At 37.1% G+C, this 17188-nt stretch overlaps 2 protein-coding genes across 3 annotated transcripts in view; one reads left to right on the forward strand and one right to left on the reverse strand.

Annotated features, from left to right (window-relative positions):
• Nucleotides 1-2750: 2750 nt before the first annotated feature.
• Nucleotides 2751-10428, forward strand: atic (5-aminoimidazole-4-carboxamide ribonucleotide formyltransferase/IMP cyclohydrolase). The gene is made up of 15 exons (XM_020938869.2): nucleotides 2751-2931; nucleotides 3082-3208; nucleotides 3346-3489; nucleotides 4103-4191; nucleotides 4260-4411; nucleotides 5448-5604; nucleotides 5996-6121; nucleotides 6930-7037; nucleotides 7217-7302; nucleotides 7381-7470; nucleotides 7793-7918; nucleotides 8123-8215; nucleotides 8302-8484; nucleotides 9223-9378; nucleotides 10103-10428. The coding sequence occupies exons 1-15, from the start codon at nucleotides 2916-2918 to the stop codon at nucleotides 10220-10222; spliced, it is 1773 nt and encodes a 590-aa protein (XP_020794528.1). The 5' UTR covers nucleotides 2751-2915; the 3' UTR covers nucleotides 10223-10428.
• A 1436-nt stretch (nucleotides 10429-11864) lies between these two features.
• fn1b (fibronectin 1b) overlaps nucleotides 11865-17188 on the reverse strand; it is a 30959-nt gene continuing 25635 nt past the window's right edge. For both annotated transcript variants that reach the window (XM_055154470.1, XM_055154469.1), the window contains 8 exons: nucleotides 16646-16735; nucleotides 15803-16227; nucleotides 14967-15105; nucleotides 14677-14838; nucleotides 14047-14172; nucleotides 13484-13590; nucleotides 13313-13405; nucleotides 11865-12374 (listed from right to left, as the gene is read on the reverse strand). In XM_055154470.1, the coding sequence (XP_055010445.1) occupies nucleotides 12297-12374; nucleotides 13313-13405; nucleotides 13484-13590; nucleotides 14047-14172; nucleotides 14677-14838; nucleotides 14967-15105; nucleotides 15803-16227; nucleotides 16646-16735 (1220 nt within the window). In that variant the 3' untranslated portion in view covers nucleotides 11865-12296. The remainder of the gene's footprint in view (nucleotides 12375-13312; nucleotides 13406-13483; nucleotides 13591-14046; nucleotides 14173-14676; nucleotides 14839-14966; nucleotides 15106-15802; nucleotides 16228-16645; nucleotides 16736-17188) is intronic.

Here is a 17188-nt window from a genome sequence, read left to right on the forward strand (position 1 = left end):
TTTATTTACAAATTTAAATCATATATGTATTTATCTGATACATGTCTGTGCTGTGCTGTCAAATAAAGTGCTAAAATAAGGATCTAATTCATGAACTCTTTTAAATTTAAACAACAAAAAAGATTTAGCCAAGATTTTGTATTCAGTAATAAACCTTGTTCTTTATGGGCCCACTTGTGAAGCAATTCCCACCTTAAATCTAAGAGAAAGACCCTCATATATTAATTACTGCTTGTGGCTTATACTGATGGCCAAATAATTAAGTTAATGAATTGGAAATGTTCTGAGCCCGATGGTGATGTCAGTTGGCCGGACGGTGGGAGGGTGCCGGATGTTTTATTGGGCAGCAAATTAATGCCTTTGATTAAGAACAGCCCACACAGCGACGTGTCATTGAGCCCCTCTCAGACCACTTCCACATATTTATACAGTGATTAGACACATTAACAGGGGCCCAATGGACAGTAAATATAGTGGACAGGGAAGCCATAGAAAACCATTTGAGGAGAGCAATTTCTTAACTCATCCCCATCCCTACACTATAAAAAATACATCCAGCTAAGTACAGGTCAGCCGCACACTGTCTGTGCAAAATTGACTGGGTATTATCGTTTAGGTTTTATTTGTCTTTTGTGATACATTTAAAGTCATTCTGCTAATAACTATTTATTTAACTATTCAGTTTTGCTTATCAAATAATAATACTGTTGACAACACTTGAGATAGAATACAGTGTAAGTCAATGCAAATTAGAATTAGTAATAGTTCAAAAATAGTCCAGCAGAAGGGAAATATTTTAGTATTTTTGCAGTGTTTGTATTATATAATTTCAACACAGACACACATAGGTACATATAATTAAATTAAATTAAAGTAGACTGAATTGTTTGTTACATTCAAGTTGATTGAGAATTTGGGAAGAACATACAATATCAGGCCTACTCACTCAAAGTTAGTCGCAAGTTCACAAAATCAGTGGACTTACATAATTACATTGAATCAGAGCTAATGGTTAATTGCTTTTTTAGACAGTATTTAGTTAACCATTAATTCAGACCAAAACAGGAGGAAAGCATATTATAATTTACAAGTTTAGTTCATAAACTAATATAAACCTCGGCCAGAGTCATTATTGGAAGCGCCAGTGAACAACTCTGTACTCAAGTTTGTAGCAAACTTTTGATTTAAAGTGAACGCATATGCATGAGGTCTCGACCCAACCTCCATCAAACTGCTGCTGTTAATTTGTCTGATGAAAAAAAACAACAACACAGGAATCAATACGCTCATTTAGTTGTGCGACTTGTCAGCTGTATGACAAATACTGTTACTAAATACCATAACACGCCCCTCTCTAACACACAAAGTCAAAATAACCGCTAATTGATACGGCAGCACTGCGACACGCACGTCACTGATTGCGACTAATAACTGATTCAAATTTCCGTGCGTAATTTACAGTTATTGCTGATAATGCTGTCAGAAGCCCCAAGAGTGGGCATGCAAAAGTGCTGACTGCATTTAAGCTTTGTATTCTTGATTCTTAATAATAATAATGTCTGTGTCTTTCCATAAAATTGGTTCACTGTCTACTGAATCACTCAAGCCATCCCTAAGGACGCCAGTTTGGCCCTTACGCAGCGCAGTTACCAGAAATCCCCCATTTTCATAGTTAGACAAATAAAACAGCCTCTTTTGCTCTGTGCATTATAAATCAGCAGGGCCCTTAAAATATTTACACCCTGTAGTTTAATCAATCAGCAGCACGTCAGCGTCATTACGTGAATATGAACAGATTGTTCTATCTTTTAGCGTAATCACACATATTGGAGCAGGTTCCTCTCAAGGCCCCTGTCCTGTCACTTAACTAATAGGCAAGCCAGGCCCTGAGTGACACGAGCCAATAAATTTGCATCTGTCCGACTGAAAATGCTGTTCTAAAGCATGAAAAAGCCACCGTTTTTGGCAATAAAGTTTATTGAAAAGGCGGAACCTACGAGATGTATTCATGAGAGCCGTTTATGGATGCAGGAAATGTATGCTAGGTGTTCACGGGGACACAGGGATGTTCACCCACACACCCGCGGGTCCGTGTCACCTTCAGGATGCGCTTAAAGCTTTTATTGTTTAGAAAGGGCAGCATTGTGCAAACAGTGATGCGTGCGTAAAATATGTGCGTTTGGCTGCACATCTGCGTTTGCACCAATGCAGGTCGCTGGTCTGTGGTTCAGAAATAAGATTGGTTCTTTTTAATGAATGAATATCCGCAAAAAATGCCTCGCGTCAAGAAATATCTGTGTTTATAATTATAATATAGGCCTAACTAGGAAGGGATGAAGGCGCTGCTTCTTGCACATTCACTCAAAGAGCATTTGTGCCCTCTCGTGGCCAGATTAAATTGAACACTAATCTTAAATCCGTTTTGTAGTTTAAACTGTTTTTAATGAATATATTTGTATACAATTAATATATTTGTATGCAGTTCAGTGCAGATTATCTTATTTAAAACATTTGCCACCCAAGAGGCCTTATTTTTCATTGTATGTTTTTTGTAAGTCCAACTTTATTTTATTGATGTTCATAACAGCACGTTTATGACAGCGTCCTGCCATTCTGACCTCAGTTCATGCCCATAGACCGTATGTTCATTCTTTAGTTTTGAACGGAGTTTGGCTTTGTGCGCGATTTGCGCCACATGGCCGCCGTAGCGCACGTGTGGCCGGGGGCGGGTCTTGTCTGCAGGGCGGTTCTTGCACTTTTTGAAGCACATGATGAAGCACGAAAAGTTCATTGAGTAGATTCACCTCTGTCTCTACTCTTTCAACGGAAATCAGGGCATTCTTTCTGTCAAAGTGCTGCGCCCCACGTCTCTCTTCTTTTACAGACGCACTTATATAAGGACTGCGACGACCAGCATGGCCTCTGAACTTGGTAAGACTTTGCGATAAAATCACCACTCTGTTTTGATACGGTTTTATTGGCGACATGATGGAGGTTAGCTCCTTGGCTAACATTAGCCGCGTGGTTTGCTTCTCTGATCAGACTTTTGTTTTGTAACTGGATGCTTCTGACTGTCTGCAGCGCTCTTGAGTGTCTCGGACAAAACTGGGCTGGTGGATTTCGCCAAAAGGCTGGTGGACGTGGGACTGTCGCTGGTCGCTTCTGGAGGCACGGCCAAAGCTCTGAGGGATGCTGGGCTGGCAGTCAGGTCTGTACTGTAACCACGAAGGCCTAAACGACACATGAGGATAAAACTATCTGAAATAGGCCTATGCTACACATATTTAAACTATCTATCACACCTCACAACATCAAACTTTACATGAGTATGTTCTTGTTGTGTAGAGATGTGTCTGACCTGACTGGACACCCGGAGATGCTGGGAGGAAGAGTGAAGACCCTCCATCCTGCGGTCCATGGGGGTATTTTGGCCAGAAAAAGCCCCAGTGACACTGCAGACATGGACAAACTGGGCTATAGTCTGGTCAGGTGAGAGATCTCAAGTTTAAAAAAGAAAAGAAAATGTTGATTGTATTAAAACAATTACACATCATCTCTGTAAATCAAGCCTTATTGATCAGAGAACTATTCAGTCAATTTTGAAGCTTGTCAAAAGCTGACCAATGACCAATGGCACGCACAGAGATCACAAGTGAATATTGTGAAAGCACGTGTGGCCCATTTAGGAACTGCCAAATTGGAAAACTGCTGCTACTCCAACAGCTGCCTTGTGACTCTTATTTGTCGAGAACCTGAACAATCTGATACAGTCACAGATGAAACAGCAGCTAATCAATACACATAAGGATATTATTAAAAAGCTGTCAGGATTGTGTGTTGTCATGAAATTGCTTTAAATTATTTGTTTCAACTGGCTCTCTAGAAGACTTGCATTTTTTGTGTGAAATGTTTCCCTCCCTGATTAGTTTTTCTACAGCAAAAACACATATATTAGAAGTGTAACTAGATATTGTTTCCTATTTGTAAAGCATCTTTGAGTGTCCAAAAAAGTGCTATATAAGTCTGATGTATTATTATAATGATTATTAGTATTATTAGTGTTATTAGTATTATTATTCAACTAAATCAATGTTTTTTACAGAGTGGTGGTGTGCAACTTGTACCCCTTTGTAAAGACTGTCTCCAAACCAGATGTTACCGTGGAGGATGCTGTGGAGCAAATTGACATTGGTAGGCTTTGGAACAGAAAAAATACTTTATATTTAGAGGGTAGATGATTAAATCTTCCTGTATTTTAGGTGGTGTAACTTTGCTGAGAGCTGCTGCTAAAAACCACGCTCGGGTCACGATTGTGTGCGACCCCAGTGACTACCCGGTGGTTGCCAAGGAGATGGAGAGCTCTGAAGACAAAGATACGACTTTGGACACACGCAAGACTCTGGCACTAAAGGTATTGACTATTTTAAAGGTGTACTGTGTAACATTTCTAGCAGAGGGTTTGTCACCTATGTCTCCATGGAAATGTTATTTTGTCTAGAATGTTCCACAGTATAGATTAAATCAGATAAGCAGGGTACAGCACTACACTACACTACATTAGAATTCAGATCTGTGGAGAGTCGCCCGTTATTCACAGAAGGAATTATTGTATTTTTGAGCAACGGAAACACCCGTAATGAGTAAGTGCTAGATTTATAGGTTTAAAATTAATAACCTTCAGTGGAGATAAGCAGGTGGCAGACCCTTCACCAGAAAAGTTGCACAGTGCACCTTTAACTACATAAAAAATACATTAACATTGCAATATTATAAAGTCTCCAAATCATTCTGTCATGTAAATAATTTCAACTTAAACACATCAAATGACTCCAAACTACAAACAGTTGCACCTTGGCTTTTGTTAGCTGTTGTTCTTTTGCATGTTGAGACTTGTTTTCTCCTGTTCAATCATCGAGTCATTCAGTCATTACTTACACCCAATATTGGACTGTAAGAGATTGGTGCTGTAATTAAAAAAAAAACAAACTTTCAGATGGACCTTTGCAGAAATTCAATAGTAACGTTACATTTTGTATTTGTTTTAATTAGCAGAAAAAAATTTATACTATTTAAAGGTGGATTGTGCAGCTTTTCTGGTGGAAGGTACAGCTGTTTAATGTCAGGCAGAGCAATGACAGATTCATAGAAACAGGTGAGGGGCCCTCCACCAGAAAAGTTACACAATGCACCTTTTTTAATGGTAGCATGAGTAGTGGTCATTACTACTGTTTGTTTTTGGATAAAGGTCAAGACAAAGTCCAACCCTGATTTAGTTAAGATCTGCATTTAGGTTGCAACATGTGATGGGTCCATGAACTTTAGCCTATATCTGTCTGCAAACACAAAATCTGAAATTCATTTTGAAACATAAAAGTTGCAGTATTATAACTCACTCCTTTAGCTTCCTATATTAAGTTGTATTTGAGGACTATTTTTATGTTTCGCAGGCATTTACTCACACAGCGCAGTACGATGATGCCATTTCCGATTACTTTCGTGGTCAGTACAGTCGTGGAGTTTCCCAGTTGCCTTTGCGTTATGGCATGAATCCGCACCAGGCTCCTGCTCAGATCTACACTCTGAGGCCACAGCTCCCCCTCAAAGGTAACAAAATCAGCTGTTAAGAAAAGTTAACAGCAATGCTATTTTATTAATTAAATTGCCTTCATTGTTTAATATTACTTGTTTTTTTGTTTGTTTATCTCTGTGTATGACAAAGAAACAATGAAAGTAACAATGTCTCACTTACTCCACACACTCCATACGCTATACACTCATTCACTAATCAGCTTTATTTGTCCGTTTGTCTTCATATTTATCTATGTTTGTATTGTTTTTCTGCTGATTGTTGTCCATTCTCATACTATTTCATTACTTTTGAATGTTGTTTATTTTGTTCTGTGTAGTTAATTTACAAAACAAGCCCCAACACTCACCTATGGATTTACTTATGACCTACTTAGATAACCCTAAAATGCATGACTTTTGTCTCCAGTTATCAATGGTTCACCGGGTTTCATCAACTTGTGTGATGCTTTGAACGCCTGGCAGTTGGTAAAGGAGCTGAAAAACGCACTTGGCCTGGCCGCTGCTACGTCCTTCAAACATGTCAGTCCTGCAGGTGAGATGCATGTTCACTACATATAAAAGTCTTCAATCAAGTTATATTGTTGTCATTGTAAACAAGCAAACAATAAAATTAAGTTTGATCTCTCAATTTCATCTCAATGTCACAAGATAATGAGTTCATTTGTAAAAGAAAACAATAAGTACAATTGTGAAAAATCATCCAAGGTCTGCAATTTACTTTTGTATAGCAATGTTTTGAAAAGAGAAATGAGCCCCTCTCTACTCCAATGCATGGTATAAAACAAGTCAACTAACAAATTTCAACATAGAGATGAGTTTATTGTGTATATCTGTTGGAATAGTTCCCAGTAAGGCATGTTTTTAGACTTCAACAAACTTTATTGATCCACAAGGGGAATTATTTGGACACAGTAGCTCACACATCACAATATAATAACAAAATGCAGCAATATAAATGGTAATAGTGAATTATAAATAAGTAGCAAAAATAGCAAGTGATTGGTGTCAAATAAAGCATAATTATACAAATGCATTTGTACAAGTAAAAATAAAATGTGTATTCCAAAATGTTATCTGCTGTATAGAAGACAAAAGGTAAAGGTTTAAGAAAGTTTTCAGGAACTGATGTGACTCGCTGCCACTCTAAGGCACTCAGGTCAGGCATTTTTAAGCAATGAGAACACATGTAAGTTGGTTAATGCATGCCATACTGTGGAACACTCCAGGTAAAGCTATAAAATCTCAGTGGAAATGACCAAGACCCAGACCTTGACATCAGCTGCTAATAGTTATATGGCTATCTATTTCTACAGCATTTAATGATCTTTTTTATTTCATAGGAGCTGCCGTAGGAGTTCCTCTGTCTGAAGAGGAAGCCAAAGTTTGCATGGTCCATGACATGCTGCAGGATTTGAGTCCACTGGCCACAGCATACGCCCGAGCACGAGGTTAGGGGTCACTCATGCACATATCGATTAATTTGTTCACTTGGCTCCTTAATTCTTTAGTTGCTTATCCTCTCACTGAGCAAACTTATAGACAGCTGACTAACTGAGGATGCAAGGAAATATAACTAGGACCTGGTTTCTGTTAGCTGTCACTAATTAATGGCTTTGTACTTTTTCAGGTTCAGACCGGATGTCCTCTTTTGGAGACTTCATTGCACTTTCAGATGTTTGTGATGTTCCTACTGCAAAAATAATTTCAAGAGAGGTAAGCATTTAGGTTTTAGTAATGGGGGGGAAAAAGATGCTTGTTACATGGAGAGTAACTAAAGTCTGAAATCAAAAGGTTTCTGATGGTATCATTGCCCCTGGATATGAAGAGGAAGCACTTAAAATACTCACCAAAAAGAAAAATGGCAACTACTGCGTGCTTCAGGTGAGATCATCTACAAAAACTAGAAAAATAAATTCAGTCCAACTGTATTTATATTGCAGATTTTATAAACAAATGGCTGCAACATATAGTAGAGTATCAAGTAATAAAATCTAATCTAATATATTATAAGCAATATGGTGACAGGAAGAACAAAAAAATTGATTATATAGCACATTTAATTGTAAAATGCTAAAGCTTATTTATACTGTATAGCTCATTGAAAAACACAGGACTGCCATAAGAGCTAAACCTTTTAGATTAAAACAGACTTCAGCAAAATTATTAAATTGAAAATGAATTAACTGCAATGTAATTTTCACAGATGGACTCTGAATATGAGCCTGATGAGATGGAGGTCAGAGTGCTGTTTGGCCTCTACCTCAAACAGAAGAGAAATGGAGGTGTTATTGATAAAGCATTCTTCAGCAACATTGTCTCCCAGGGCTCGGTAAGATGTATTATACTTTAGATTATTTTAATTTACTTCTTGTAATATGAGCATTTTAATTTATTTTTGGGGTTTCCTAGCAACCCCATTTGCGTTGTCTAATGAGTCCCAACATTTGTAACTGTAATTGTAGAGGACATTTTGTGTCTTGGTTTTTGTCACTACAGTAATAATCATTCATGTGTTGTTGTTTCTGACCAAAAGCTTTCAGATACGGCTGTGAGGGACCTTACTGTGGCCACTATAGCTGTGAAGTACACCCAGTCAAATTCAGTGTGCTATGCTAAAGACGGACAGGTAAATAATATAGGAATCTCCAACTGTATTCGTCTCCAGGTTAAGAAGAGATCTGTGTTATGTTTATTTTATTAATATTGTTTTAGGTGATTGGGATTGGGGCTGGGCAGCAGTCTCGTATCCACTGCACTCGTCTGGCCGGAGATAAAGCTGATAACTGGTGGCTGAGACATCACCCTCGAGTCCTCAACATGAAGTTCAGAGCTGGTGTGAAGAGGGCTGAAATGGCAAACGCTATTGATCAATATGTCAGCAACACCATTGGAGAGGCAAGGATCACTAGTTTATGTTCCTATCCACACCATCCATTTCTTTACTCACATTTTATAACAAAGTGCTGCACAGAGATGAGAGAAAAAACTAAACTAAGGGGTCCATATTATACTATTTTCTGATCTGTTATCATCATGAAAAACATACGTGGAGTTATGTTTTGTTTCCTTCACACATGTTAAACACACAAACCCTACATATTTATGCTGAGTTCCTCTCTCAAACGGAAAACACTCTGTTCCACCTTGCACGTATACTAGAATCATTTTAATAATTTCAGTCCTGGAATTGCCCATCTGTTCTGAACAAAAGGTAAAATGTAGCTGTTAACTTTAAAAATAGCACTACATGACATCACAAGGTGGAACAGAGCATTTGGAGCTTTGGAGATGTAGACAGCCTAATAATAAAAGGTTACTCAAACGTGTGTGAATGAAACATATCACAATGAAAAAAACGTATGTTTTTGTGGAGGTAACAGCATTCTAACATGACTTAAAGCTCACAAGAGTCAATTTTGTCTAATAAAGTCTAATCTAAATCAAAGAAAAAACTAATAAGACACGCTAAAAGCAAAAAAAATCAATAGATTAGTTGTATTATCTGAATTAGATTTACAAAAAGGACTACAGACCTCAAGCAGTGATGTATTGTAAAAAAAATAAATAAATAAAATGTATAAATTATTACTTCTCAGATTGTCCTGTAAAATCTATAATATATTTTGTCCAAAGGGTCCAGACCTGGAGGTGTGGAAGTCCATGTTTGATGAAGTGCCGGAGCCTCTTTCTGAGACTGAGAGGAAGAACTGGATCAGTTCTCTGAAGGCGGTGGCTGTGAGCTCTGACGCCTTCTTCCCCTTCAGAGACAACATCGACCGGGCCAAACGAGTAAGGGTCTCTATAGGGCTGAAAGTAGTTTTAATTATTTTTTGCCGGTACTACTAGGCCTACATTTTTATTCTCTAACATACACCCACTCAGAATATGATTTGAGTAAAATGTATAGTTTAATCATTTATATGCTTTTATGCTTTTTAACATTAAAGCTGACTCTGGTGTGAGCGCAATCCTCTGTCACATCCAGCTACCCTTCTGTGTGCAATAAATTTCACTTGCAGTGTGTTAGATAAATATAAAATTGATCTATGTATGTTTTTAAAAATGTCAGCAATTGCAAAGTAACTAGTCAAAATCTAGTCAAATCCAGATTGTTGTCTTCCATTGTTTTGACATTTTTACATCAGTTATGCTGATGCAATATATTTTGTAATAACACTTTCTAGAAATAGTTCAGATATTTACACATAGCACTTTTCACTATTCAAAACATAGAATATTTTGTTTAGAATTGATAATTGCTATGACAATAGAGCTAATTTGTCATCGCTCTAAAACAAGTGGATTATTAACCGTACAGGATACAATTACATGTTTCAGTATTTATTTGTTTATTGCATTTTCTAACATTTTCTAACTTCATTGAACTATTATATTCACAATTACACAACTTTATGCACTGCCTGACTCCACCCCCAAGCCTATACTTACTGCCCAAACACACATGTCCTCTCTCTTTGCACTGTTCTATAATGGTTTAACTTTGTGTTTGCAGAGTGGTGTTGAGTTCATTGCCGCTCCTTCAGGCTCCGCAGCTGATAAGATCGTCATTACTGCGTGTGATGAACAGGGCATCACTCTGGTGCACACAAACCTGCGTCTCTTCCACCACTAAGCCCCTCTGTTGTGTACTGTGTGTAGGACCAAAATATATTCAACTATAAGGTCAAAACCATTGTCAAACACTGCTGTTACTCCAGTATTAATTCTACTGTTCTTGTGCACTTTTGTAACACTACTACATTCCAGTTTGAACTGATATGTGCATAACTAGATCCATCATGTTTCATCATTAAATAAACTAATATTTTCTCTAACAAATGTGTCGTATTCAAGGTTTGAAAAGAGAAGCTACTTTAATTGCTCCACTTACAGTTACACAAATAATAACTTATGTTTATATACACTTCCGGTCAAAAGTTTTAGAACACCACACTTCTTCCAGTTTTTTACTGTTTACTGTCGAACAAAATGTATTCTAAACTTTTGATTCATGAACGTGTCCACCTTTTGGCAGATATAACAGCTGAACACACTCGTTCTTTTTACAGCAGAAATCAAATATTCTTCAGAAAGTTCTTCCCAAGTCTGTTGCAGAAGTTCTCATAAATGTGTGCCACTTGTAGGTTGCTTGGCTTTCACTCTTCAGTCCATTTCATCCTAAAACCAGCTCGATGGGGTTTAAGTCTGGAGACTGTGCTGTACACTCCATGTTTTCAAACTTATCAACTTGTTCTTTTTTCCTGAGGTGGTTTTGACAGAGCTTGGATTTGTGTTTTGTTATATTTTTATCTTTTTTATTAACCTCTGGCTGTTCAGTACTTAGCTTTGTACCATTTCAAGCTATTCACTGGACTTCCATGACTTGAATTGCAATAAATAACTGGAAAAATAAGGGTGTTCTAAAACTTTCGGTAGTGTACTGTCAGTGGTGAAGTTATAAGGCAACATAGCCTATCCTATTATGTTAGTTTATGCACAAGTACAAAATCAGTTTTAGTGAAAAAACTAATATGAGGGAGGACAGATGGGAAGTATTACAGAATGTAATAGTGTATATAATAACTACACAATTACAACAGCAACATCCATGATGCCGACTATAATAATAATAGTTCAAGTGTATCTACATGCTGCATAATAACACTGTCAGACTGTGTTATCAGACTGACTGGTGGAAAACCAAGTCCATGTGTACTGCACTTTGTGTATAATGATTAAAAACTGTAAGGATTGTCATAATTGTATTATAATTTCCTTTATTATATCTTAAACTGGCTCAGAAATAGACTGCATTTTGTCACAGCAAGTGCATTTTTGTCCAAAATGGCAATCTCTCTCTTTCACTCTTTCTTTCTCCGTTCTTTGGTTGTTTGATTTTTTTTCCTTAAATGTCAGCACCTATTGTTTGGCATCTATTTGAGTTTTTTCCCCCTCAAATTAATTGTTTTCCAATGATGAAATTTCTGAGTTGCCACTAAATTTTTGTATATTAACACTTTTCATTAAAAGTGTCAAAATGAGGTCATTGTGTGTAATGGCTGCACTGTTGCCGCACCGCGTCATTGTCGCGCCACACTATGGGTCTATATATTTTCCTGCTTTTTTGTCCTTGGCCTGTCACATCCCTGAAAATGGAAAGACCAATAAATAGTAAAATCAATTAAAATAATACTGATTAGTTCTATATTGGTTTGTGTATGAATGTATGGCGTGGGGTAATGTTGGTGTGAGACAGTCAAATATACATACATGTATTTTAGGATCTCTCCAGCTTTATTACAACATTGGACTTCTTATCGTAGAAACAATTTCAGCACAAACAATGTACAAAAATAGAAAAGTTTGATTCCTCACATCAAGGTTGTTACATTCACACTTTGAGATTAAAGGGATAAATTATGAAATGTGTCAGTTACACACAGACAGTGCTTGTTAAACGAAGGACTACAGGAAATTTAAACGCAGCTAATATATAAGGACATTCTTGTAGAACAGTGCTCACATTAAGGCTTTAAGAAAAGGCAGTCAGAAACATTTCTTTGGTTTACAGTAGATTATGGATTATGAATTGAAGAATGTGGATGAAACAAGTATTTTACAGCAGAAAATGTTTAGTTTTAGCTGAAAATATTGGCATGAGATGAGGGTGAAAAGTGCAGTGATCTGATGGAGACAGAGCGGATGCTTTATTCCCGTGGATTTGGGGGAGCATGGGCGTCTGCCAACAGGTCGGGCCGAAGACACTCAATCGGACAATGGATATTCTGAAAGAGAGAAGAAAGGGATTTGAAGCTTTCAGATTATAGGGATGAAGTGATGTCATACTACATACAGATGGAATCCATGTATCGTTCGTTCATTCGTTTTTCTAAATAAAATGAAAAATAAGAAATAAAAAAAACTACAGTTTTCTTCATTATTTGTTTCCAAAACCAAAATGAAAAAACAGACAACGATTCATTTTTCAGTTTTCAATTTTGTGTTTGAATGAATAATGGAAAATACGGATAATGTTTTTAAACATTTCACGTTTATGTGAATTAAACTGTGATGCCGGACTGAACCAGGACTAAAACAGGACTGAACCATCACTGAGTGTCGGGACGGGCCCAGAGGTGCGCCTGCGTAGACTGTCGAGTGATCAAGGCTCAGACTGGGACTGAGACCGGTTTAGTCCTGGTTTAGTCCTGGTTCAGTCCTGGTTTAGTTCTGTTTTAGTCCTGGTTTAGTCCTGGTTTAGTCCTGGTTTAGTCCTGGTTCAGTCCTGGTTTAGTTCTGTTTTAGTCCTGGTTCAGGCCTGGTTCAGTCCGGCATCGCAGTTTAAATCACATAAAAAACGGTCGTTATCCATTTTTTCCAGTCATCATTTAAATACAAAATATACTGAAAAAAAAAAAACAATCATTATCCATTTATTCATTTTGGTTTTAGAGACAAATAATGAAGAAAATAGTTGTTTTTTTAATTTACTTGTTTTTGGTTTTATTTTGAAAAACGAATGATACATGAATTAGATGGGGAGCAAGAGCCAGTTTTCACAAAAAGAAGTATGGACAAATGTTAAACCTGATCATTTTTATAAGTAATTAGGCTGTTGCACATCCACCCATGCTCACTTCCTGTTCATAAATAAATTCCTGTTCCCAATATGGAACTCTGAACTGAAAATTCTTAGGCCTGAAGCATAATATAATGTTCTCACTTTGCGCAGTGTGTTGTCTCCGTATCTAACAGGCTGCAGCAGACTGGGGTCCACTTCTGCCCCTGGCCTGCGGCAGTTGTCACATCGCCAGCCCTGAAAAGATCAAACCATGCTATATTTTACTCTGTAATTTTAAGATTACTTGTTATTTTCTGAACACCAGTCTCTTACCTGTTGTCCTCCAAAGCAAGTGCAGGTACAAATGGCACCCAAGTATTCCTTCTGCCACTGGTTTCCTACTTGGTATGTTTTGCCCTCATCGTAGCACACAGACTCATCTGTAAAGATGGATAAATAAAGTATTTCAGTATAATCCCTTAACAAGTGAGAATGGTAAAGAAACTATGCTATGTACTAATGTGCTTTGAGGATGAGTCTTGAAGGTGCACTGAGCAACTTTTCTGGTTAAGGGTCTGCCACCTGTTTGTCTCCATGGAGTTATTGGTGTTTTGCCCTGATTATTCCACAATATGATAATACATTTGGTTATCATAATGGAGACAGGTTAATGGTCAGATCTATGGAGACCCACCACCTTAGAAATTACACGGTGCACTTAAGAAGTTGTTGAATAGAGATTATAACTTATAGACCACACCAAAACATTGCAAAACATTGTAGCTGATGTGAAACAAACAGTAACTGTTTACATGGCAGCCTTGCAATTCTTTTGTTTCCAAGTTTCCTTTCAGCACCTTTTCAGGGCTGTTGAAAAGTTAGATTAGAGCACTTACGTGGTTCACATTTGAATTCTCCTTTGCCATTTCCCAAACAGGTGCAGCTCATCAGGTGTCCATTCTCAGCTTGGCGATCCCACTTCTCCCCAATGCGGTAGTTATTTCCACTGTCATGGCACCACTCTGAAAAAACATGAAACTGTTAGAGAAACCAAAAAATCACATCCATTTTAATTATATAGCACATTTTATGCTCAAAACAAACCCTAATTTCTAAACAATTAAACATAAGTAGAACATTATTAGTATTATTATTTTGTTTCATTGTTGCTGCCGAAAAAATGTATTTCTTTCAGGATAAATAATGTGTTTATCTATCTATTTATTTATATACATAGAAAAATACATCTTTACAAAGGTGCACAATGTAACTTTTTTTTTTATATCCGAGGAGATATGTAAATTTAATGCCATACTCTAGGCAAAGCTAGATAAACCTTCCACCAGAGTAGCTGTAATTCCACTGATTTCCATTAAAACTAAACAAAACAAAAGTACAATCAAATGAGGACATATGAAGTACAATAGTAAAAGCAATAAAATGCATAAATACAATTAAAAGGCCACAAAAAAGCATGCTCAGTTCAATTCTAAATAATACAATACAAACAATAAAACTCAACATACTTGATGAGTCGCATCTAAAATGGCCGCTGCCGAGACCCAGACACCTGCACCAGAGTTTGAACCCAGTCTCAGACATGCGCTCCCACTCGGCTCCGACCTCATGGTGAGTCGCAGTGAAAGAGTCGTAACATGAGTCTGAGGAAGAGGGGACTCCATCTGGGACTGAAAGAACAAAAATTATTACTCATACAATTTACATTCACACATCATCATTTAAAGTTTTTTTTTGTGTGTATTTCATATGTACTGATGAACGTTGTACAAGTTAGCCAAAATTTAATTGTACATACTTGTATTTCCAGTTGTGACGATCTGCTCTAGGATCTTGTGCTTGAGTGCTCCCAAAATGGCTTCCACAATGACATTATAGTTTGCCCCTGGGGTGAGCCCGATCAAAGTGGCAGTGGTCGCTGTACCGGGCAAACGGACCTACGTGGAAATAAATAGTAGTAAATTAAGTAGTAATAAGTAGTAAATTATATATAGTCGCAAATGTACACCAAAAAAGTTTATCACATTACAAAATATATCAAACTAAATTTGAGTAATATGTCAAATGTTTAATACTTGATACCTATTTAAATACCATAATAATAAACAAAATATTCGGAAAAACTATATTAACAATAATTATAGAATATAATTTAATAGGGGTTCATTACCATGTGGTCTTGTGCTAGGTCTGACAAACCAAGATCATTCTGAAACTGAAAGATCCAAATTTGTCCAACTCCTATATAATAACAAATTTTGAAGCTCTATATATTGCTACAGAGATATAGTGAGATAAACGATAATATTGAAGCTAGAAGTTAGCCATAGAAGTTACTTATTCAATCCTCTGCAGCTCAAATCGCATTGTATTACTAAAAAAATAACAAAAATCTCTGCACTTTTACAATGAAAATGTAAACATAATAATTACTGAATCCCAAAATATATTGTTCCATCTTTAATGTTTTGAACAAGTCAATATAGTAATTATCATGACAGGCCTACTCCCGACTATTGACACCTGCTTAAACCAATATTACTATCTATTCTACTTTTTATACCAGTTAATATGGGTATACATTTTTTTTCTTTGTCTTTGTCTTTTTTTTTTTTTACCAGCCCAATGTGTTACCTGGAAGAGCTTCTCCCGTTGGCTTGATAGAGGCTCACAGGACACCAGATAGGCGTTGCTCTGCTTGTACGGCTTCCAGGTGACCGTGGTATGAGTTTGGGCTTCTTGGGGCAGTCCTGTGTCATTCCCGATGGGCGCTCCGATGGGCACGTTCAACTTGACTATGGGCAGCCTACGACCTTCTGCGTCGGGGAGGGGCAAAAACACCAAAGGCTCACGCACTTGCCCGTAAGGATACTGTGGCTGTGTGCGATCTCCATTATTGTTGTTGTTATACTCAGTGTACTCCACATGCTGGCTTTGACCACCATGCCCGTCCTGCCCATTGTTGCCCACCACCTGAATTTTGTTGTCAATTTCGGGCACATCTAGCTTGTCGTTACCTTCTGGACGAGGCAGTGGCAGGGGAAGCAAGGATTCTGGTTCTAGGCGGGAAAAAGCAGGTTATGGAAGCAGCAGGTTAGACTATGAATAATATAGGGAGGTATAGCAAAGCTGCAGTAACATATCTCAGCCAACAGGGGGAGGCAGATATGCACCTCTATTGCTACCACTCAATTGTATTAGAGGGTTACTAACACAGGATTATTTTGAATGGCATTTCTGAACACATTCAAAATAAAAATAATTGTTTATTTAGCTTTTTTTTGTTGTAAACTACTACATCTCTGTAGGACTACAAAAGCTCAAACTACAGCTTAAAACTTACCCAATAAACATTTCTCTGGTTCCTTTTTGTTGTGTAATTGAGCTTTTTTTATGTACAACTGATATGAAGAGGAAATCATACATTCTGGTTTAAAAAAAAAACACAAAAAAAAAACACATTTAGAATATACTCACTGGTAATGATTCGGCCAACAAGAGGGATGCTCCTTATATTGTTTTGGATGGCAACAATTTGGATTATGTATTCAGTTGATGGTCGCAAATCTGAAAAAAAGTGATTAAAAGTTATTGCTGTGAGATACAGAACAAAAATAATTATAGTTATTCTCAAACTAACACAGAAAATAAATACTATGATTTTGGAGTATTATTTAAAAACAACTAAAAAGAAGCTAAAATATATTAAAACTAGGCATCCATTTTATTTTTGCCATCTTAAAACATGGATCTATTAAAATTACTGACACACTTTAAAACCACAAGAAAGAATCCATACTGTATGGGCACAACTAGTAGTAGACATATTTGTATTTGTAGTGGTAGTAGTAGTAATAGCCCCAGTTGTAGTGTAGTAGTAGTAGTAGTAGTAGTAGTAGTAGTAGTAGTAGTAGTAGTAGTAGTAGTAGTAGCAGCAGCCATAATTGTAGTAGTCACAGTCGTAGTAGTTTTAGTAGATGCAGTAGTTGTAGTAGTTGTTGTAGTAGTAGTAGTCGTAAT

The sequence above is a fragment of the Boleophthalmus pectinirostris genome, unplaced genomic scaffold (genome assembly GCF_026225935.1).
Source record: "Boleophthalmus pectinirostris isolate CB_2022bp ecotype Guang Dong unplaced genomic scaffold, ASM2622593v1 HiC_scaffold_19, whole genome shotgun sequence".
Lineage (NCBI taxonomy): Eukaryota > Metazoa > Chordata > Actinopteri > Gobiiformes > Gobiidae > Boleophthalmus > Boleophthalmus pectinirostris.